The 20,400-nt window shown below is 44.6% G+C and overlaps 1 protein-coding gene across 1 annotated transcript in view; it reads left to right on the top strand.

The window, feature by feature from the left end:
* ITIH5 (inter-alpha-trypsin inhibitor heavy chain family, member 5) overlaps positions 1 to 20,400 on the top strand; it is an 83,786-nt gene that overhangs the window by 50,338 nt on the left and 13,048 nt on the right. The window contains exons 8-9 of the mRNA XM_005885302.2: positions 16,729 to 16,897; positions 18,846 to 19,155. Coding sequence (XP_005885364.1) covers positions 16,729 to 16,897; positions 18,846 to 19,155 — 479 coding nt within the window. The remainder of the gene's footprint in view (positions 1 to 16,728; positions 16,898 to 18,845; positions 19,156 to 20,400) is intronic.

Raw genomic sequence — 20,400 nt, 5'->3', positions numbered from 1 at the left:
AAGGTTTACATGTTCTTCTCTTTCTTTTTCCTAATCTGTATAAGTAGCTCTACTACTTTCACCTGCATATTAAGGATCTTGGCTAAGGGTCCCTCTTTGGCAACCCAGCAGGGACTAATGCACCCTTTACCAGATGCTTTCATGTTGTAACTTTCATAGACTCATTCTCATCATCTGTGCCACTCTCTGCCAATTCTAGATTCCCACGTAGTTTTGGAAGGTTGTCTTCCTTCCTCCGTTTAATTTAGTCAACAGTTTTAGAGGGTAAAGAGCAAGCATAAAGTTTCTTATCCGTAACTGCCAAATTGAAGTCAGGGGAAATGGGAACTGGATGGAGAAGTGCCACCTGAATGCTGCTGTATTTCCTGCACTGGCTTATCTCATGCTTCAGGGCGCCAGTTTCTTCTTCACTGTCCAAAATTGGGCTTCCAACAGCTATTTGGACATGCTCTATGTAGCCTGACAGGCAAGCAGTCTATAAAGTCTATGGATTTGGGCACCATCTTGTTTTTTATCATCATGGTACATATCCCCAGATCCTATACAGTAGGTGATGATGTTAGTTTAAAAACATACCAGCATATAAACATTAAATGTCACATGCATTTTTAAGGCACAGGAGATGCCATTGAGGGACTTACTAGTACATATCAAGCACTCTAAAAGTTTGGCATACATGTTTCATGTAATCTTTCAGCAATCCAATGAAATGTTATTCCTGTCTTACAAATGAGAAGGTGATGGGCAGGAAGGTGCCACACTATGCTAAAATACACAAAGTTATAAGTAGAAAAATTCATAGTCATTCCCACTCTACCCCACTCTAAAGCTCTTCACCATACATTCCTCACTGTAGACCCTAACATAACTTCAGACCATCTGTTAAGCTGTCAGGCTCTACCTGTTCTTATGCCAAGTGACATGATGTGGGATGCTGCCCATCTCAGGAGTGCACACAGAAGTGAGCTGCCCTGAGAGGCCTCTGCCAGCAGCTCGGTGCTGTGAAAAGTGAATGGACCTGTTCTGTGATGATGCATACAATCAACTATTAGTATTTCTTGTTTAATGTTAAGCACCGTGGGCATGTACAGGGATGCAGACTTCTGTCCCCTTTATGATTTGGATTGGAGAGCTAAATGCAAGCATGGTGATGCCACAGGTATAGAGTGAAGATGAGGTGAATGACTATGAGGTCTAATGATGTCTAATGGTATATTCATCCTAGCTGTCCTCTTCCAGAGCATGTGGATCTGCCACATTTTGAAAGGGAGGATGCTGGAATAGGAATAAGGATATGGAGAAAGTAGCTTGAAGTGATAGGGAACAAAGGGAGGCAGTCTGAGGTCCACTGAGCCACCTGGAAGAATACCAGACAATGACAGCAGAACCCAGAAGGGCCTCAGGGAGTTGTGATTTGGTGAGGAAGCAAAAGCTCCATGAACAGATGGAGGAGCTCAGCAGAGGAGGGTGCAAGGATAACAAGCGAGATCGTGTCTAAGACATTTGGAGGGCCTCTGGAGGTAGGCACTACATGGCTATCATACATATAAAAATGGACAACATAAGGTTTGGGCACTCCTGCATCACCTTTCCAGGTCACAGGCTTTGTATGAATCTGACAGCATGGCTCCAGTTGGCAACTGAAATGTCCAGCTTCCCCCGTTCCAGATTTCTAAAACAGGGTCAGCAAACTTTTTCTCAAAGGGCAGAGAGTAAAATACCTTAAGTTTTTCAGGCTAAATGGTCTCTGTCATCACTACTCAGCTCTGCCATTGTAGCACAAAGGTAGCCATAAGCAATTAACAAAGAAATGGGTGTGTTATGTTCCATTAAACTGTGTTTGTTACTAAGAGGCAGTGGTCTGGATTTGACCCCCAGGCCATAGTTTGCTGGTCTAGAGTGATAACTGTTTGTTATATGCCTAGAGATCATTTCAGTTGATAATTTATTCTCATCTACTAAGCTGCTCTTGTCCAAACATTGCTACTAGTAGATGCGTTTTAGAAATACATTGCAAAATACAGATCTGGGACTTGGGGTGGTGAACAGCAGGCAATAGGGAAAACTGTTGTTTTTTCACTCTGACTCAGAATATGAGGAAATAAATGATGGACAGAGGACACACTATTTTTCCCTGAGGCCACCAGTGAAAACTTGGATTTTTTTATTTAAAGAATTTGCTTTTTAACAATTATAATATACATTATTTAAAATAAATTGGAGGTACCCATTCAGAATTTTTTTGTTGAGGCAGTTAAGGTTTACCCAAATGAGGTTATGTTTAAAAAATGTTGAGGATCTCTGAATGAAGGCTTTATGTGACTCTCACAGAAGGAAGAAATGAACAATGTAGAGCTTTGAATACTCCTGCTTTATCTGTCCAGGTTGCAGACCTTGTTTTCAGCTTCTGAAACCACCGAAGAGCCTAACTTCCTCCTTTCAAATAGCTTCCTAATTTTGCACTCAAGTCTGGAATGGAGATGGGCAGAGTTTCTCTGTACAGGGCTAGATAGGGCCCCAAAGGAAACTTTGGCTACAAGTAACAAGGAGATAAACTGTACAAATCAAAGAGAATCGAATGAGATAACAAATGTGGAAGTGCTTACCAGAATGTCTGAAAGCGGAGTCATTCCTGGGACGCCATCCCCTTGGCTGGCTGTAATCTTTGAAACTGGCTGATTGAAATTCCTAAGAGCTGCCACGCCGATATGGCACCCACCCCTTCTCTTCCTCAGGACACCTGACTCGCCGCCCTGAGGATCCCATCTTGGCTGTAACTCTAGCCTTCAGATTCTCAAAGAATGCAATAAATATTGATTATGTGCTATGGGATAGGTACTAGGTGTAGGAGATACAAAGATAAATAAAAGACACAACCTTTCCTATCAGGAGGTCATGTGAAAATCATAGGCAACGTGCTACTATGACAGAGATATAGTCAAGGCACATTGGGAGTGCTGACCTATTGTTTTTATGGGTAGAGTAGGGAATATTGAATGCTTCTCAGAGGAGGGGATAGTTGAGTGAGTCTGTGGTATTTTAAGAGTTAGTCAAGTGGGAGGGATAAGAAGTGGGGGAGAATGGCTAGCATGTGCAGAAACATGGAGGCAGGAGACAGGGACATATAAGAAAAGCATCATATTTAAGTCACTTTAATTAAGGAGCTTAGGATTTTGCTGCAAAAAGAAACATGGAACACTCATAGGTTAGTCAAATCCAACCTGCCACGTAGATGGTGGGAAGAGTTTTAGTGAGGGGAAAGAGCTTGAGGTAGTCAGCAAAAGATTTATGATGGAGGTTGACATAGAAACTGGTTTTTGAAGATGGGATACAATTTTCTGGGCAGGAAAGGAGGGAATGAATTATTGGTTGGGGAAAAACATGAAGAAAGGCATAAAACAAGAATGAATATGTTATAGTTGAAAAGTTCTGGTAATATTTTGAAAACCATCCTGATATGAACATTTAGAGAGGCAGGCAAATTACAGCAAGTGCATGGCTGAGCTGGTAAGTAAGCAAAGAGCACCACACATTCTATGAATGAAAAGGGAACAGGGAAGTAAAGTGGTGAGCACCTGAGATAAGTGATGGTTCCCCCAGGAGAGGTGCCAGTCTCCATGTCCTAAGGCCTGAGGTTTTAACACCCACATGGAATGAGGATGAGAGCTTGTGTCCTCAGAGGTGGGGAGTTGAGTGAGACCCTTGCACAAAGCTGGTTCCTTTGAAGAACTGCACCCTCAGTGACTTAGTGGATGAAGAAAACTCCTGCCATCTCTACTCTGGACCCTCAAGCTCTCCAGAATCTTCACTTCCCTGTCTGATGAAGGCTGACTTCACTTCCTCTAAATATTTTCCTACATATACAGTCTACCGGTGCTGATAATTGTTTCCTATTTAGCATGACTTTTTCACAACCTCTTCATATCTTTCTGTTACGTTCTTGATGTTTATCAAGGCACATCCTTGGGGGGAGGGGAGTTATAGTGAGTGGCATAGGGAGGACTTACAGCAGGGAAGCAGGAATCATGAGAACTCATATGTAAGGGAAAGTTGAACAGGTCATAGGACAGCCAGTGAGCCAGCCACACACACAAAAAATAATAAAATAAAATAAAAATCTGTAGAATGAAACAGTCAGGGCTCCAGAATCCAAACATGCAGTTAGTTGGGCAATATGAACTTCAGAATTCAGACCAGGCCCTGGGGACCAACAAGTCAATCATGTTAGTCAGTAGATGAGTCAGAACATGGCTAAAGGACACGGATTGCAAAGGAGGACTGTACTGGTAAACTCAGGTGAACTTCTCTTGGTCAGCATCCTCTTATTTACTTCCTGTTAGAGCCGATGACTGCCTGGAGCCTAGAGAGAGAGGTGGTAAGGCTCTATTCTTAGTGCTATTCCATAATGAGAAGTATAAGATCAACAGTGAGGGCAAATCCTGGTTAAGTACTGATGTTCCATGTGAAGAGAAGTGAAAAGAAAACTGTTTAGAGTCTTGTGTTATTTACACATCAAACATGAAAAATAGATGTGCTTACTATGTCATAAGAAACAAAGACATGTTATTGGCAAACAGCTTTTTAGAAAAATGTACAATGACATTATTAAGTAAATGTTTGATATACTTGTCAAAGCAAAGTCAAAACATTAGGTAATGAATCTTCATATTAGCCAGAATGATAACATGAGAGAGAATTTGCTTCTCAAGTTAGAATAATATTATTTAAACACAAAGACTAATGAAATTTGTTATGTTTACATTGCAAAAGATGTTCTAATATTTTATTCAGCCTTTTTTTTTTTTTTAGGTAAGACTAAATTTAGCCAGAATGGAGTCTTTAACAAGCATTCTCTTTTAAAACCTATCCTGGAGTAATATTGGTATTTAGATCTGAACCTTTACTAAAAAGGTGCTTTTCTTTTGATTTGAAGAAACAACCATCTTATATTTTCACACAGATTGTATAAGCATATGTAAATAGGTAATTAGGACCAAAATTGCAATATGATCTAGCACAGTACTGCATTAAAAGACCATTTGAAATTAGAACTCAAACAGTAAATGAAATTATAATAGCTTTAAAATAATATATTTTTGAATACAGGAGCACTATGATTTGCTTAATTTAGGAAATATGCTCTTTATAATTTGTGAACATTAAAATATGGAGACTAAAGAAATAAATTTTTTTTCTATATTTAGTTCCACGTGAAAATTTAAGTTAACATTTAGCATTTACTAAATTGTTTTAAAATATTGGAAGATATGATGACTTCTATCCCAAATTTTCCATGTATATAAAGAAGCTTATTCATTTCTGCTCTTTCTAAAAAACAACAGTTTGAGCAGTAGAAAAAGTGTTTCTTTTTCTATCCCAAATTTTCCATGTATATAAAGAAGCTTATTCAATTCTGCTCTTTCTAAAAAACAACAGTTTGAGCAGTAAAAAAGTGTTTCTTTTTCTTTAAAAAAAATTTTTTTTTATTGACTTCAGAGAGGAAGAGAGCGGGATAGAGAGATAGAAATATCAATGATGAGAAAGAATAATTGATCTGCTGCCTCTTGCACATCCCTTACTGGGGATCAAGCCTGCAACCTGGGCATGTGCCCTTGACCAGAATTGAACCTGGGACCCGTCTGCAGGCTGATGCCCTATCCACTGAGTCAAACCAGCTAGGGCAAGAGTTTCTTTTTTTTTCAACAAGATTCCTCAAACTTGAGTGAGACACCTCTTTTGGATAGTTTGTTTCTTACGGTTTACATTTTTTATTTTTAACATAAATTCCATAGTGTGGTTCATTTCAGATGTTTATGGCTGAGTGGCAACAAGAGGCAACTGGGCATTGTATAATCACTCATTCCTTTTATGAATATACACAAACTCACAGAGCGCACTTACTCTCTAGTCAATGGAGTAACATTATTTTTTAAGGTTTTGGTTTATTTTCTGAAGCCAATCTATTGCTAGATTTTATTATTTTTTTAGTATCCTATATAATAAAAGCCTAATATGCAAATGGACCGAACGGTTAAACAACCAGTGGAACGACCTGTCGTTATCATGCATATTCACCACCAGTATCCTATATAATAAAAGCCTAATATGCAAATGGACTGAACGGTTAAACAACCAGTGGAACAACCTGTCGTTATCATGCATATTCACCACCAGAGGGCAGATGCTCAATGCAGGAGCTGCCCGCAGCCTGCAGGCGCAGGCCAAAATAACATGGGAACAGGTGTCACAGAGGGAGGTGACTGGTGGCGGCGGCGGGGAGCGGGGTGGGCAAGTGGATGGCGCCAGGCCAGCCAAGGCGGGTGCCAGTGAGGACCCCCTGATCGCCCCATCGGTCACCCCACAGATTGGCCCTGATCGCCGGGCAGGCCTAGGGATCCTACCAGTGCATGAATTTCATGCACTGGGCCTCTAGTAATAATGATAAAAGACATAGATATAGTGGAGAAATGGCCTTTTTCACTCAATTTATCACCTTGTTCTTCAAGTTGGAATTTTTGTTTTTATTTCATTTTTAAATTAGAGACCCGGTGCACAAATCTGTGCACCGGTGGGGTCCCTCAGCCTGGCCTGTGCCCTCTCACAATCCAGGACCCCCCTGGGGATGTAGTAGTGTGTGAAGCAGCAGGTGGCCAGGGGGGATCCTGAGTTCAGGCTGGGTGACACACCACTCCTGCTTATCCCGGCCCTGCAGGGATCAGGCCGAAACTGGCTCTCCAACATCCCCTGAGGGGTCCCAGATTGTGAGAGGGCAGTTCTCGGGTGATGCACCCCGGAATCGGGCTCCCTCCTCTCTGGTTCCGGGTGTGTCACTCAAGAACTGCAGCTGCCAAGTCACCGCGGCTCAGCAGCTCCTGTGTTAAGCATCTGCCCCCTGGTGGTCAGTGTGCATCTTAGCTGCGCAAAGGTGGGAGAGGCTTGCACCACCGCAGTTGTGCTTGTCAGCTGTGAGCCTGGCACCTGGAGCCCATTAGTCAGCTGAGTGGCGCTCCCACTGTGGGAGTGCACTGACTACCAGGGGCCAGCTCCTGCATTGAGCGTCTGCCCCCTGGTGGTCAGTGCACGTCATAGTGACTGGTTGACTGATTGTTCGGTCATTCAGGTGCTTAGTCTTTTATATATATAGATACTAGAGGCCCGGTGCACAAAATTTGTGCATGGGTAGTGTCCCTAGGCCTGACCGGTGATCAGGGCCAATCAGACCAGGCCAATGAGGGCTGGGCCAGAGAGGAGGCAACAGTCGCCGGGCCGGGCACAGAAGGAACAGACATCGGACACTGACACCACCATTGTTGGCGTCCTGCCATCATGCGGTTCCCTGCCTCCCACATCCCTCGCTGCTGTGCCGCCACTGTGGTGGGTGAGTGGTAGGTTGATCGGGGCCTATTGGCTGGGGTGAAGGACGGGGCACAGGAGATTGGCCGCTGGCCCATAGGAGGGAGCCGGCCCTCAGCCCATGGGGAAAGGGGCCCCATCTGCCACCACCCACCCCTGGTTCCCTGTCCCAGCTCAGACCCTGGTCCAATCAGGCAATTAGGGCCTACCGGCGGGAGGAGGGACCGCAGGAGGTTGGCCAGCTGGGAGAGGTTGGCTGTGGGAGGATACCGACCACCAAGGGGCAGCTCCTGCATTGAGCATCTGCCCCCTGGTGGTCAGTGTGCGTCATAGCGACCGTTCCAGTCATTCTGGTCGCTTAGGCTTTTATATATATAGATGTTTTTTTTGGTTTCCCAGAGAGAGGAGGGGAGAGGGAGAGAGGGATAGAAACATCATTGATGAGACTCATCAATCAACTGCCTCCCGCATACTCCCCACTGGAGATGAAGCCTGCAACCCAGGCATGTGCCCTGATTGGAAATCAAACCTTGACCTCCTGGTCCATGGGTCAACGCCCAACCATTGAGCCACAGTGGCCAGGGAAGTTAGAATTTTTAAAAAATCTGATTACTTGGTGGGTCAGTCACAATAAGATTTCAGAAAACTTTCTTTCGAATTATTGAAAGACTTGAAGCATCCATATATATATAAAAGCCTAAATGATTGGCTGACTGGCTGACCGGCCAGTAGCTATGATGTGCACTGACCACCAGGGGGCAGATGCTTAACGCAGGAGCTGCCAAGCTGCGGTGACTTGGCAGCTGTGGTTCTTGAGTGACACACCCAGAACCAGAGAGATGGGAGCCCAATTCCAGGGTGCATCACCCGAGAACTGCCCTCTCACAATCTGGGACCCCTCAGGGGATGTTGAAGAGCCGGTTTTGGCCTGATCCCCACAGGCCAGGCCTAGGGACCCCACCAGTGCACGAGTTGGTGCACAGGGCCTCTAGTGTAAATATATTTTGGACCCTATATAAAGTTCTACTACATTATGCAGAATAATTTCTTGTGACCGTAAAATATCATGATCTTAAAATACTCTAAGCGTAATTGATACCCATGGACTCCAGGGTGACTTGGGATAGTGCCATGCATGGATGCCTATGGAACGGTGGAGAGATGCTGGGATGGTGGATGTATCCATTCTCCTCATTGTGGACTTAGGTAGTTTAAGGTTGCAGTGAGGATCTGATGTTTCAAATTTTGATGGAGTCCCAGGATACTTTTTGTTTGTCTTTTGCTTCAAATAGAAAAACTACAGTGCCATCCTACCACCTAGGAGCAGGACATGCTGGGCATTGAGGGCTTCCCCTACTGGCATCAGGAAGGACTACAGACTAACAGGAGGACAATACAGATATACCTCCCTTTCCCCCACCTGTGTCCATTATCTTTACCCACCTAGGCAAGGGAGAAGGCTGACCCGCAGCTCAGGTTATTATTGGGCATTTCCCAATGTCATCTCAGAAACTTAGGGCTGTTTTCAGGGTTTATATCTATTGATCATGATTCTTTCCTGGCTCAGATCAGACTTTTTAGAAGGTCTTAGATTTCATTGTTGGATTATTTTCAACTTTTCATCATAGATGATGGTTCATTTAAAAGGACTGTGTGGACCAATGAAAGGAAAAACGTCAACTCCATGGTAAACATTTTAGAATTAGGCAAGTGATAGGACCGCTTAGGAGAACAGCACAGCCATTCTGTCGAAAACATGGGATGGCTAATATCTAATACCCTTGAATTTGAGTTTCTTCTATGATGTCATAGGCTCCCCTTGTATTATGCCTAACAACCCAGGGTTTGTGGTACAAAAGCCTTTTGTGTCAGAGTTAGTTCCTTTCCAGTGCAGTCTGATGCAGATGCAGAAATATTTGAGAAAAGCTGCATCAAACGGGCACCCCGACAGTGGTAGCAAAGAGTGAGCAGGCAGCTGAGTGTTCTTGGGCTCCAGTCACAGCTCACTCTGAAGGTCTTGTTGTGTAATGCTTCTCTATTCGGGAAATGTTTCATGGCCACTCCCGACATGGCAGTTAGCACCGTGGAATGCTTACCCCCTTGAGGGCTGTGCCAAGAGCCTGCAGCTGCTTGGGCTCAGTTTTGTAGGGAGCGGGGAGAGGAAGGCAGGGGTAGGTTCCATCCTCTGTCCAAGTACAGCTTAATGGAGGGGCCCAAAGTGCCCAGGACAGAGCTGCCCCTTCCCTAATAGTGGCACCATGAGGGGCAGCATGAGCACAGAGTGGACAGCGGCTGTGTATTCAGGGGCCAGCTCTCCTCCTTCCTACAGACACATCAGAGGAGACTGCATACTTTTCCCCCCTGAAGATCCACTAGAACAAGGAGGACCATTGCCAACCCTATTGAATGAATGGAGAACCTGAAACAGAGAGTTTATTTTTGTTTATTTATATCCTGCCTTGTTTCTGAAAACATTTAAATGCACAGAGATGAAAGGACTTTATTAATAATAAACCTAAGGCAGAGCTGGAATTAACTTCTAAGACACTGTTTACAAAAGGAATACTTTTCCTCCTCTTAATCCAAGGAAAGTACACATAAGAAGAGGAATTTATCACTAAAATTGTTTCTAGCAGAGAAGTGACCCTGTTTTTTGTGATTGTACATAGCCAGGATTAAAAGGAGTTTTGTCTAACGCCTGCCTTCAGGCCTAGGTACTTTACTCCTAAACAGTATAGGAAGTAGGTCCTTTTCATTTATTAGTTGCATTTGGGTACCTTTTTATCTCCCTCAGTCCAAACGTAATCTGGATGTTGTAAAGGTCCCTTCTGCTGATGGACCACTTGCACATTGCCCTGTTGGATGGGCAGGCAGTGTGTGGATACCAGCTGCCTCTGGACGGGTGCCATTGGGACTGGCACATACCCAGAGGAGACCCGCAGGGCCTCTTGCTAGCTGATCTCTTTAAGGATTCTGTTTTCTTCCTCAGCCAGACACTTACGTGCATAACCTTCTTCTTTCTCTAGGTACAGGGTTTGGTTTTCCTGCCTCTTCCCCATCACCATCATCTCCCCAAGATTTACTAACTCCTCCACGACAGGCTTACCACCTAGCATTGGATAAGTGACCTAAACCTGTCTCCACATAAGGCCTATCCTTGTCCCCACATAAAGATGAGTGAAGATGGTAACTTCCTGGAACCTTTTCTTAGGGTCCCAAATTTTTTATTATTTAAAAAAATATATTTTTATTGATTTCAAAGAGGAAGGGAGAGGGAAAGAAAGATAGAAACATCAATGAGGAGAGAGAATCATTGATTGGCTGCCTCCTGCACGCCCCCCACTGGGGATCGAGCCCGAAACCTAGACATGTGTCCTTGACCAGAATCGAACCCGGGATTCTTCAGTTCCCAGGCCGATGCTCTATCCACTGACTGAGCCAAACCAGCCAGGGCCAGACTTTTAGCCCTTCTCACTAATCAGACCCTTACCCCCAGTTGAACGCTATACAATATGTACAATCATAAATTTTATATGCTTATTTTCAAAGATTTTTAAGGAACATATTTCCACAGACTCTTGTGGTCACCTATTAGCAAGTTAATTTCAGGGTATCATTACTCCAAGTGGTGCATTTTGGGGTTGCTTGTCTCCAGCAGGCCAACTTCTTCCCAAAGTGCAAGGCCACTAGATGGAGCTTTGGGGACAGGGGAATACGTCCAAGGACACAGTATGCTGGGTATCCAGTATCTTTTCCTTCAGGTCAGGTTAGTTGGAGGGCATTGTGGGGTGGGGTGACCAGCTCAGTTCATTGCCTTCACTTGCAGAGTCTGCAGCTACCATCCTGAGTTTGGGAAGGACCTTAAGGAGATGCAGTCCAACCCCTCAATGGATGCCCCTTGGCCTCAGACCAGCCAGGATTACACATTCTCTGCCTTTCTGGGCTTCCTTTGATCTTTCTGGGATGTCCTTGCCCTGTTCTCTGGACTGTGCTCTTGGGAAATGTTTGACTCAGCTTCTGTTAATCTTCAGCACATAAACACACCATGCAGAAATATCAACTTAAGCCTACTCACATTTACTCTTCTATCTGGACACTCACCTTCTGCTTGCCTTCTAAGTCTGCTACAGGATGCAGAATTCCTAGGGCCACCAGCCCATCTAAGGGGAGGGTAGGAGCCTGTAAATGGTTAATGGATGGTGGTGGCTGCAAGCATCAGTGGCAGCTTCTACCCAGGCCCCTTGGGATGAGGGTGGAAGGCCATCCAAAAGGTCCTAATGCATCTGGAAAAGGAGCAACTCTGAGCCTGCTGGCCTGTCTTGCTTTGGTTCATGTGAGGTTAAGTTGCAGCTGTGGCCTTACAAGGTCATAAGGAATCTGTAGTTGCCGGGCTAAAGGGAGGAGGGTGGAGAGGCTTGGACAACGATTCCGAAAGCAGAATATCCATCACGAATGGGGAGAATATCAGCAGAGGAGCCAAGCGGGGCCCTCAGGAGGTCTTTAGCACACTATTTAAGGATTCCTAAGGATCCAGCAGCTAAACAAATAACAATCTTTTGGGTGCCTGGCCAGCTCTGAGCTCCAACAGGGAGCAGTGGGAATCTTTCCAAGTGCCTAGAGCTGGGCTCCCAATGGTGTTGTCTCAGAGATGGCCACCGCTTGTTGTTGCCTTGTCACAGCTGTGGACCTTCAGACTTTCCAGAGGTCTAGCCCTTCTGCTGGGAATGACGCCGAGCCTGTCTGATGCTCACGCTGGGGTTGTGTTGGCTCTAAATTGAAGGATGGGGGAGGAGGCAAAGTGTTGCCAGTTCCCTGGCTAATGCCATCAGTATCAACACTTAAGGCACTCCACCCACATCTGCTTATTGTAATTATCAGATTTATTTATTTTACCAGTCAGCTCCATATCTACACATCCTCATTCTCAGTATTATCTGCTGTAGGTTCTCAAGGGCAGGGTGTGTCTCCCTTCCTTTGTGTTCACTTAGTAGAATTCTACCACTCTCTTACTTACTCATTCACCAGACACCCACTGAAAGCCTACAGTGTGTGAAATACCATGCTGGGAGGTGGGGAAGGGCAAGGGGACAGCTGTCTTGAGCAGCCCCCTATCTAGTGACAGACAATTACTCCCCATTCATTTACTCAGGAGGCGTGCATCAGGCATCCGTGACGTGTTCAGGCACTGCTGGGCATTAACATAGAGTGACAAAATGGAACAAGTCTCTGTACTCAGAAGCATAGGATTGAGTTGGATAGAAAAGTAAATGCACAAATATGTAATTACATTCTCTCTGTAAATGTTGTGAAGGAAAAGAACAGAGTGCCATGCTTGAGAGAATAGTGCGGTGGTGGTGAGGAGACAAGAAGGGCTTTCTTAGGAAACGATGTGTAAGCCCAGAACTAAATGCTGAGAAGGACTGAAAATATAACTCTAGCAGTAATGTGAGGACAGGCTAAGCCCTTTAAAAGTACAGCCCTTTGTCACACCATTTCTGTGTAGGGAGTTTATCTTAAGAAAATAACAATGAGCACAAAGATGTGTAAATACTGAGTTTCATAGACGTACTGTTTAAATATGCAAAATATTGCCTTGACTGGTGTTGCTCAGTGGTTAGAGTGCTGGCCTACACACCAAAGGGTCTCGGGTTCAATTCCCAGTCAAGGGCACATACCTGGGTTGCAGGTTCGGTCCCCGGCATGTGCAGGAGGCAACCAATCGAAGTATCTCTCTCTCACATCAATGTTTTTTTCTCTCTCTCTCTCTTTCTGTCTCTCTCTTTTTCTCTCTCTCTCCTCTGTCTCCTCCTCTCCCTGCCTCCCTTCCTCCACTTTCTCAAAAAATCAATAGGAAAAATATCCTTGGGTGAGGATGAACAAAATTAAAAAATATATATTCAAAATATTTAATTGTGGTATATGCATATGGTAGAATATAGTGCCACCATTAAAATGATATGTAGACCTTTACCTATCGGCATCAGAACTGCATGTGATATAGTAAATAAAAATGTTATAGCATGATGTATGAACCCATTTTACTTTAATTACACACACAAGAAGGTTTCTGAAGGGATAGGTAGTACAACAGTTGTCCAGATGAGGGGAATTTTGAGTCATGTTTTTCTTCTGATCTTTTTTTAAAAAATGAATTTTATTTTTTTGTATTAAGAAAAAATGCAAAAGAAAAAAATAATCTGTTGTCAATCTAGGGCAGAAGTGGCCTGAGCCCTTCCTTAACAGGGATGTTTAGGAAGAGAGGGGTTTACAAAAAGAGATGGGCCCAAGGGCATGAGGCGCAGGAGCGGGCAGGAGGAAGCTGCAACATGATGTCTGGTTTCTGACCTGGACCACTGGCTGGGAGCGGCAGCAGAGGAGGAAAGGTTTGGGGAGAAAGGCAGAGCTTCCAGTCTTCAACATGTTCAACCTGAGTGCCTGTGGGCCATGCAGGACAAATGGCTGGCGCTTTAGTCTGGACCTCATGAGAGTGGTGAGCTCTGAAGGTGAGTGTGGGAGTCAGTCATGCCGTCATTGGCCGCAGGGAAGTATGCAGTGTGAGGGGGCCGAGAGCATGACGTCCCAGGCTGGTCTGAGAAGGAGGCCAGTCACGGCAAGGCGGACTGTTCCGAGAGGAGGCATCCAGGGTGGAGCCAGGGAAGCCAGAGGAGAGAGCTGCACAGATACTTTAAACAGCGTCCAGACAGGGCCGACAAACTCTGGGTGTGGAATCTGCTTATTTTCATAAGATCCTTAGACACATTTCCTGAAGGTGGGAGTCAGGGTTGGGAGAGGACAGGAAATTCGGCTGCCAGTGAGTCTGTCCTCTGAACAACCCAGGGTGATGGTTTAGGGCCCAGCACCAGAGGAGAGAACAGAGACTAGCGGGGGATTCCTAGACTCTGAATGAAAATAAGCCCCACCACTGCCATGCTTTCTCATGGAAGAACTGGGGGCAGTTGGGAGGGCGGGACAAACCCTCTGTAGGATGCGAGGATGAATTTAATAAAATGGGTTCTTTGTTCTCATCCCTGGGTGGATGCTTTCTGTAAGGATGTTATAGGAAATGAATCCATTTATTGCTGCCAGAAACCAAGCGAAAGAAACAAAGAAATAAGAGCCAGTCAACATGCAGGAACTTGGAAGGAATCCCAAAATGAGCTGCACATTATAAGGGTTGTAACTCAGAACACGCTCAGTGCCAGCGTCTTGGGGCTTTAGATGCCGCTGCTGCTGGTGTCAGAGTTGGCCCTGGAGTCTGACTTCCTGGATCTTCATCCAGGCTCCCATGGGGCATGATGCTGAGTTAACTCTTTCATTCCTCAGCCGCTTCGCCAGCAAAATGGGAATATTAATACTCACTCTACATTGGATGGGCTGTGGGGATTAAATGGGTCCATCACAGCATCATATGGAAAGGTCTGGCACTTGGCATCATACCTGGGGAGTAAGAGGCTCCCAGGAAAAGTTAGTCGCCAGTGTCATCATTATTATGCTGCTCATGATCTCATTACACGCCACTGCTTTCTCCACCTGGGAGTGAAGACATGGGGGAAATTGAGGCACAACTTCATTCACTCAGTTAGGACCCACAAGGAGAATGCTAAGCGAACATCTGTTTGCTCAGGCTACAAACTCTGTAAGTTTACTAAAAGAATGTAATATACAGATTTAAAAATAAGTACACCCAGGTTAGTTTTCTAGAGTGGGTTTTGAGGTTCCTATGACATCCGAGGGTTGGATGATGGGATGTTAGAGTGAGCAGTTGGATACAGGATTGAAGAGAAGAATAGAGAGAGGAAGAGGGAACATTCAGAAGGGAAAAGAAGTTATGACTGTTTCACAGAGGGGTAGATGGCGCAGTGTGAGAGGGCAGCACTGACTGAGCCGGTTATAAAGCAAAGGCTAACAGCATCTGGGAAAAGACCTATAAAATATTTTCAAGGTAAACATATAGTTCCTTAGCACACCTCATGCTGCAGTCACTACCTCAGATGTTACTGTTTCTCTTTGATTCTGCTACTTCCCACCCACCAGCAAGTAAGAGCAAACACGTGAATAACTTACTGTGTGCCTGGCCCTGTTGTGAATACTTTCTGTATAGTAACTGATTGAATCCTCGTGACAACCTGATGAGGTGGCACTATTACTGTCTTGCTTTTACAGATGGGATAACTTAGGCACAGTTCGAAAGGATAGTGATAGGACTTACTACCCAGAGCCCCAGGGCCACACAGAGATACGTGATGATCTAGGGCAGTGGTTCTCAACCTTCCTAATGCCGCGACCCTTTAATACAGTTCCTCATGTTGTGGTGACCCCCAACCATAAAATTATTTTCGTTGCTACTTCATAACTATAATTTTGCTACTGTTATGAATCATAATGTAAATATCTGATATGCAGGATGTATTATCATCGTTACAAATTGAACATAATTAAAGCATAGTGATTAATCACAAAAACAATATGTAATTATATATGTGTTTTCCGATGGTCTTAGGCGACCCCTGTGAAAGGGTCTTTTGACCCCCAAGGGGGTTGAGACCCACAGGTTGAGAACCGCTGATCTAGGGTCAAACCCTGACTGCCTGCTCTGAAGTCTGTGTTCTTAATCCCTGTAACAGGTGCCAGATGCCAGTGTTAAGGCAATTATGTAATGAGGCCTCCTTGCTTCATATAATGAATCTCTGTAAATGACTAACAACAATGCTGTTTAGAGAACGCAGTGCTTTCTTTCAACACAGGGTTGGTTATTTTAGAAACTCTTATCCAGGCTTCTCGGATTTTCTGTTTTCAGTTTCATATGGTCTTTCTTTTCTTTCCACAAGTCATGTCTCTTTCCCATTCCTCTTACCCACTCAGCACGTCCAGACTCACCTGTATCACCTCTTTGCTTTGCTCGAACCATCTCCTTTCTCTTTGCTCCCTGCAGACTGCCTTCCCTAGCTTTCACGTTACCCAATTCCTTTAAGCCTCATACTCCTGCTTCTCAGTGAAGTTTTCTAATGTCACTCAGGCTCAGTTTTTTCACTTTTTAAAATTCCTAGAGCATTTATTATTTGTACTTTTAATCTTCTAATTAATGAAATATCTGCCCATTCATTTATGCATTCATTCACTAAATCTTTCTAGTACCTCCTGTATGTCGTGAGTTTACAAAGATGAGTGGAACGTGCCTAAAAAGCGCTTACAATGTAGTAAGGGAAATAGATATAAAGCAAATAATCATTACTTGGACATTTATCCAAGTGCCCTTTACATAGTCGGCACTTAATTTTAACCCTGACTTTGTCCGGGGTGTGCAGTTTCTAAGTCAGGAGACGTGTGGACTAAAGCAGTTGATGTGACTGATTTTGGTTTTGTGTTTGCCTCTAGACCAAGGATGCCCTCTTCACAATCCTCCATGACCTCCGACCCCAGGATCACTTCAATATCATTGGATTTTCCAACCGGATCAAAGTGTGGAAGGACCATTTGGTATCAGTGACTCCCAACAATATCAGAGACGGCAAAGTCTACATTCACCACATGTCGCCCACCGGAGGTAAATATGAGTCCTTCTTTTCACATTAGCTTGACGTGATAATAAGTGAGTAGCTAAATTTTCTGCCAAGAGACGAGGATTTGAATGCTGAAGCTATCACAGGAAAGGAGATAACAGCTGAACACTTTCCCAGAAGCTTAGGTTTCTCTGAACAGCGATTCTGTAAATTCTCCTCTTCCAGGCCCTGGACTAAGATGGTCAAGTAAGTTATGGGGGGAAATACCTGATAGGGTTTGGAACCTTTCCTGGTTTATCTCGAGGATCCCGAGCAATGAAGCCGGATTTGTAAATTGTTTTAGGGTGTGGGAGTAAAGCCAACTAGATGAGGCAGTGTTTTGTGTGCTTGAATCCTAGCACCCTAGGAAGCAGCAGGTGGGACTGGGCCACTGCACCTTTAGTCCCTTCGTCGGGGCTGAAACAAGAGCAGAGCAGGAATCCCAGGGGCCTGGGAGGTGCCGTGGATGGAAAGTGTGATGGGCTCGGAGTCTCTGCACACTTTGGTGCCAGGTTAGTGTGCAGAGGAGGGAAAGGTCATACATAATTCTAAGAAAACTAGATTATCAGAACAGTATGCTAATGTTACCCAGCTGTGCTAGATGTAAGTTCCTTCAGCTCAGGCCTGGGTCTTACTCGTGCTGTCAACTTCATCACTAGTACAATGGACACATGACAGGTGCTCAATATTGGAGTGTTTGTTGGAACTGATCCTGACCACTCCCTCCTTTTTTTCCTTTCTTTCTTCTTTTTTTAAAGCCCCACCTGAGTATCTGTTTATTAATTTTAGAGAGAGGAGGAGGGAGAGAGAGCAAGAGACATGGATGTGAGAGAGAAACATAAATCGGTTGTCTGCTGTTCACACCCCACATAGGACTGATCCCTCAACCCAGGTTTGTGCCCTGTCCAGGAATCAGACCCACAACCTTCTCATGCACAGGATGACACTCCAACCCACTGAGCCACACTGGCCAGGGCCCTCCCCACTTTCTTAGAGGCCATTCACAGAGACACCATTACTTGTTGTCTCAGTTATTCTGCTTTGGTGGTCATCTGAAACCCATGACACGTCCAGTTCAGTCTTCTTCCATTGAGAGTTTCCATCTGTCTTAGATTCATCATTCCCTCTCCAAGACAAAGTTCTGATTTCCCACATGAATTTCATTTGGAACTTTATCTTGCTTGGACTGACCTTTGACTTACAGTGGGGTTTCCTACCAGTCTCCACCACAGTGATATTTAGGAACTCTTTTACCAGAGATGGGAGAAATACTAGATTAGATTTAATGCAATATCATAGCATTGATCTACGGCAGGAAGTTGACAAGGCTGTACAGTCCTGATGAGAGAAACTCATCTTCATCTTCGTGTATCCCCCGGCTTCTAGCATAGCCCCTGAATAGGTATGCTACATTCATATTACAATTAAAATGTTCTGTGGAGGTGGGGATAAAGCTTTAGCAAATGGTTGGTGTGTATTGCATTCTTTTGGAATTCGAACCTTGGAAACCTTATGGATTCCTTTATTTTTATTTCTTTATTTTTTTGGCACTTCATTGCCCCAACCTCAGAAGGTGGACAGGAAATAAATCTGCTCCTCTCAAAGGCGTGAAACATCAGGGTTGGGAGCAGATTCTGAAGTCAGATTGCTGGATTTGAATCCAGCTCCATCATTCACAAGTCATTTAATCTCTCTAGGCCTCCGTTTCCTCGTTCGTTAAATGGGGATAATAATGCAGTTGTTATTAGGATAAAATGAGTTAAAATGTTGCCAAGATTCTAGACAGGCCTTGTAACTTAGAATTACCCCATATGCCTGGGGGGCTTCTTCCTCCCCTCCCCACATGTCACTCCTGCTAATTCTTGAACAGTTGTGAGTGAACCACAGCCATGAATGTGCAGCCAGGTTAAGGAGATGAACCCAAGCTTGAGCTGTCCTGTTTTGGTCCCACAGGCACAGACATCAACGGGGCCCTACAGAGGGGCATCAGGCTGCTCAACGACTACGTGGCCAACAATGACATTGGAGACCGCAGCGTGTCCCTCATCATCTTCCTGACGGATGGGAAGCCCACCGTCGGGGAGACCCACACCCTCAAGATTCTCAACAACACTAAGGAGGCCGCCCGAGGCCAAATCTGCATCTTCACCATCGGCATCGGGAATGACGTGGACTTCAAGCTGCTGGAAAAACTGTCGCTGGAGAACTGTGGCCTCACACGGCGCGTTCACGAGGAGGAGGATGCGGGCTCACAGCTCATTGGGTCTGTTTGTCTGTCTTCTTGGGATTATTATGAGAGGTTCTCAGAAGGGGATTAAGGGTTGGGTTTTATGAGAGACTCAGAAATGAGAATGGTTTGCTGCACCTTAGCCTTGAGTCTACTGGAAATGACGATAACTCATTATACTGGGAGATGTCATAATGGAGTTTGAAATCCATTAGGCAGGTCTGGCTGCAAATTCTGGTCCTGTTTTATGACTTTAGGCAAGATTTTAAGTTCCCTTGTTATAGAATGAGGATTATGGTCAGTTGACAGAATTTAATGAGAAAACCTGTGTAAAGTATTGGCAGAATGGCTATCAAGTGTTAGGTATTCAACTAGCTATTCCAATTACAATTGTCTTCTTGACATTTCAAAGCACTTCCTGCTATATTTATTCTAATTCCACCCTCTTCAGTAGTTAGGAGAAGTAATTATCTCCATGTTGAGTAGTAATTAAAATTATCATATTTTTATTTGGAAGCAAAATGACCATTTGACACTAGTCCGTGATCATATCTATATATATAAAAGCCTAAGTGACCGGCCAACTGCCCGACCAGCCAGTAGCTATGACACTCACTGACCATCAGGGGGCAGACACTCAGTGCAGGAGTGGAAACCACAGGCATGGAAACATGGAACAGACTGATGAATCTCAGAGAGAAGGGAAAAGGGGGGAGGGCGGGAAGAGATTAACCAAAGCTCTTATATGCATACTAGAGGCCCGGTGCACGGTGGGGTCCCTCGGCCTGGCCTGTGGGGATTGGGCCGAAACTGGCTCTCTGACATCACCCAAGGTGTCCCGGATTGTGAAAGGGTGCAGGATACACACACACACACACACACACACACACTGAGTGGCCAGATTATTATGACCACCTGATGTTTGTAGGCAAATTAGCTATAATTTCATGCTGAAGTTGCTAGAGGGCCAGATCATTATAAACGTCTGAATAGCACAACATACCTAAATATCATTGCTGATCAAGTTCATTCTATCATGTTGATGGCGTATCCCGATGGAGATGGCTTCTTCCAATAAGACAACGCGCCATGCCACGGTGCTCGTATTGTGCAGGAGTGGTTTCAAGAACATGAGGGAGACTTTACCTTGCTTAGGTGGCCCCCACAATCACCAGATCTCAATCCAATTGAGCATTTGTGGAACGAAATTAAAAGAGCCATCAGACAGCTAGTTCCACAACCATCAAATCTCACAGAACTGGACAGTGCTATTCATCAGGC

This window comes from Myotis brandtii, unplaced genomic scaffold, assembly GCF_000412655.1.
Source record: "Myotis brandtii unplaced genomic scaffold, ASM41265v1 scaffold9, whole genome shotgun sequence".
Taxonomy (NCBI): Eukaryota; Metazoa; Chordata; class Mammalia; order Chiroptera; family Vespertilionidae; genus Myotis; species Myotis brandtii.
The sequence above is the reverse complement of the archived record's forward strand: the minus strand, read 5'-3'. Positions and strand labels throughout refer to the sequence as shown.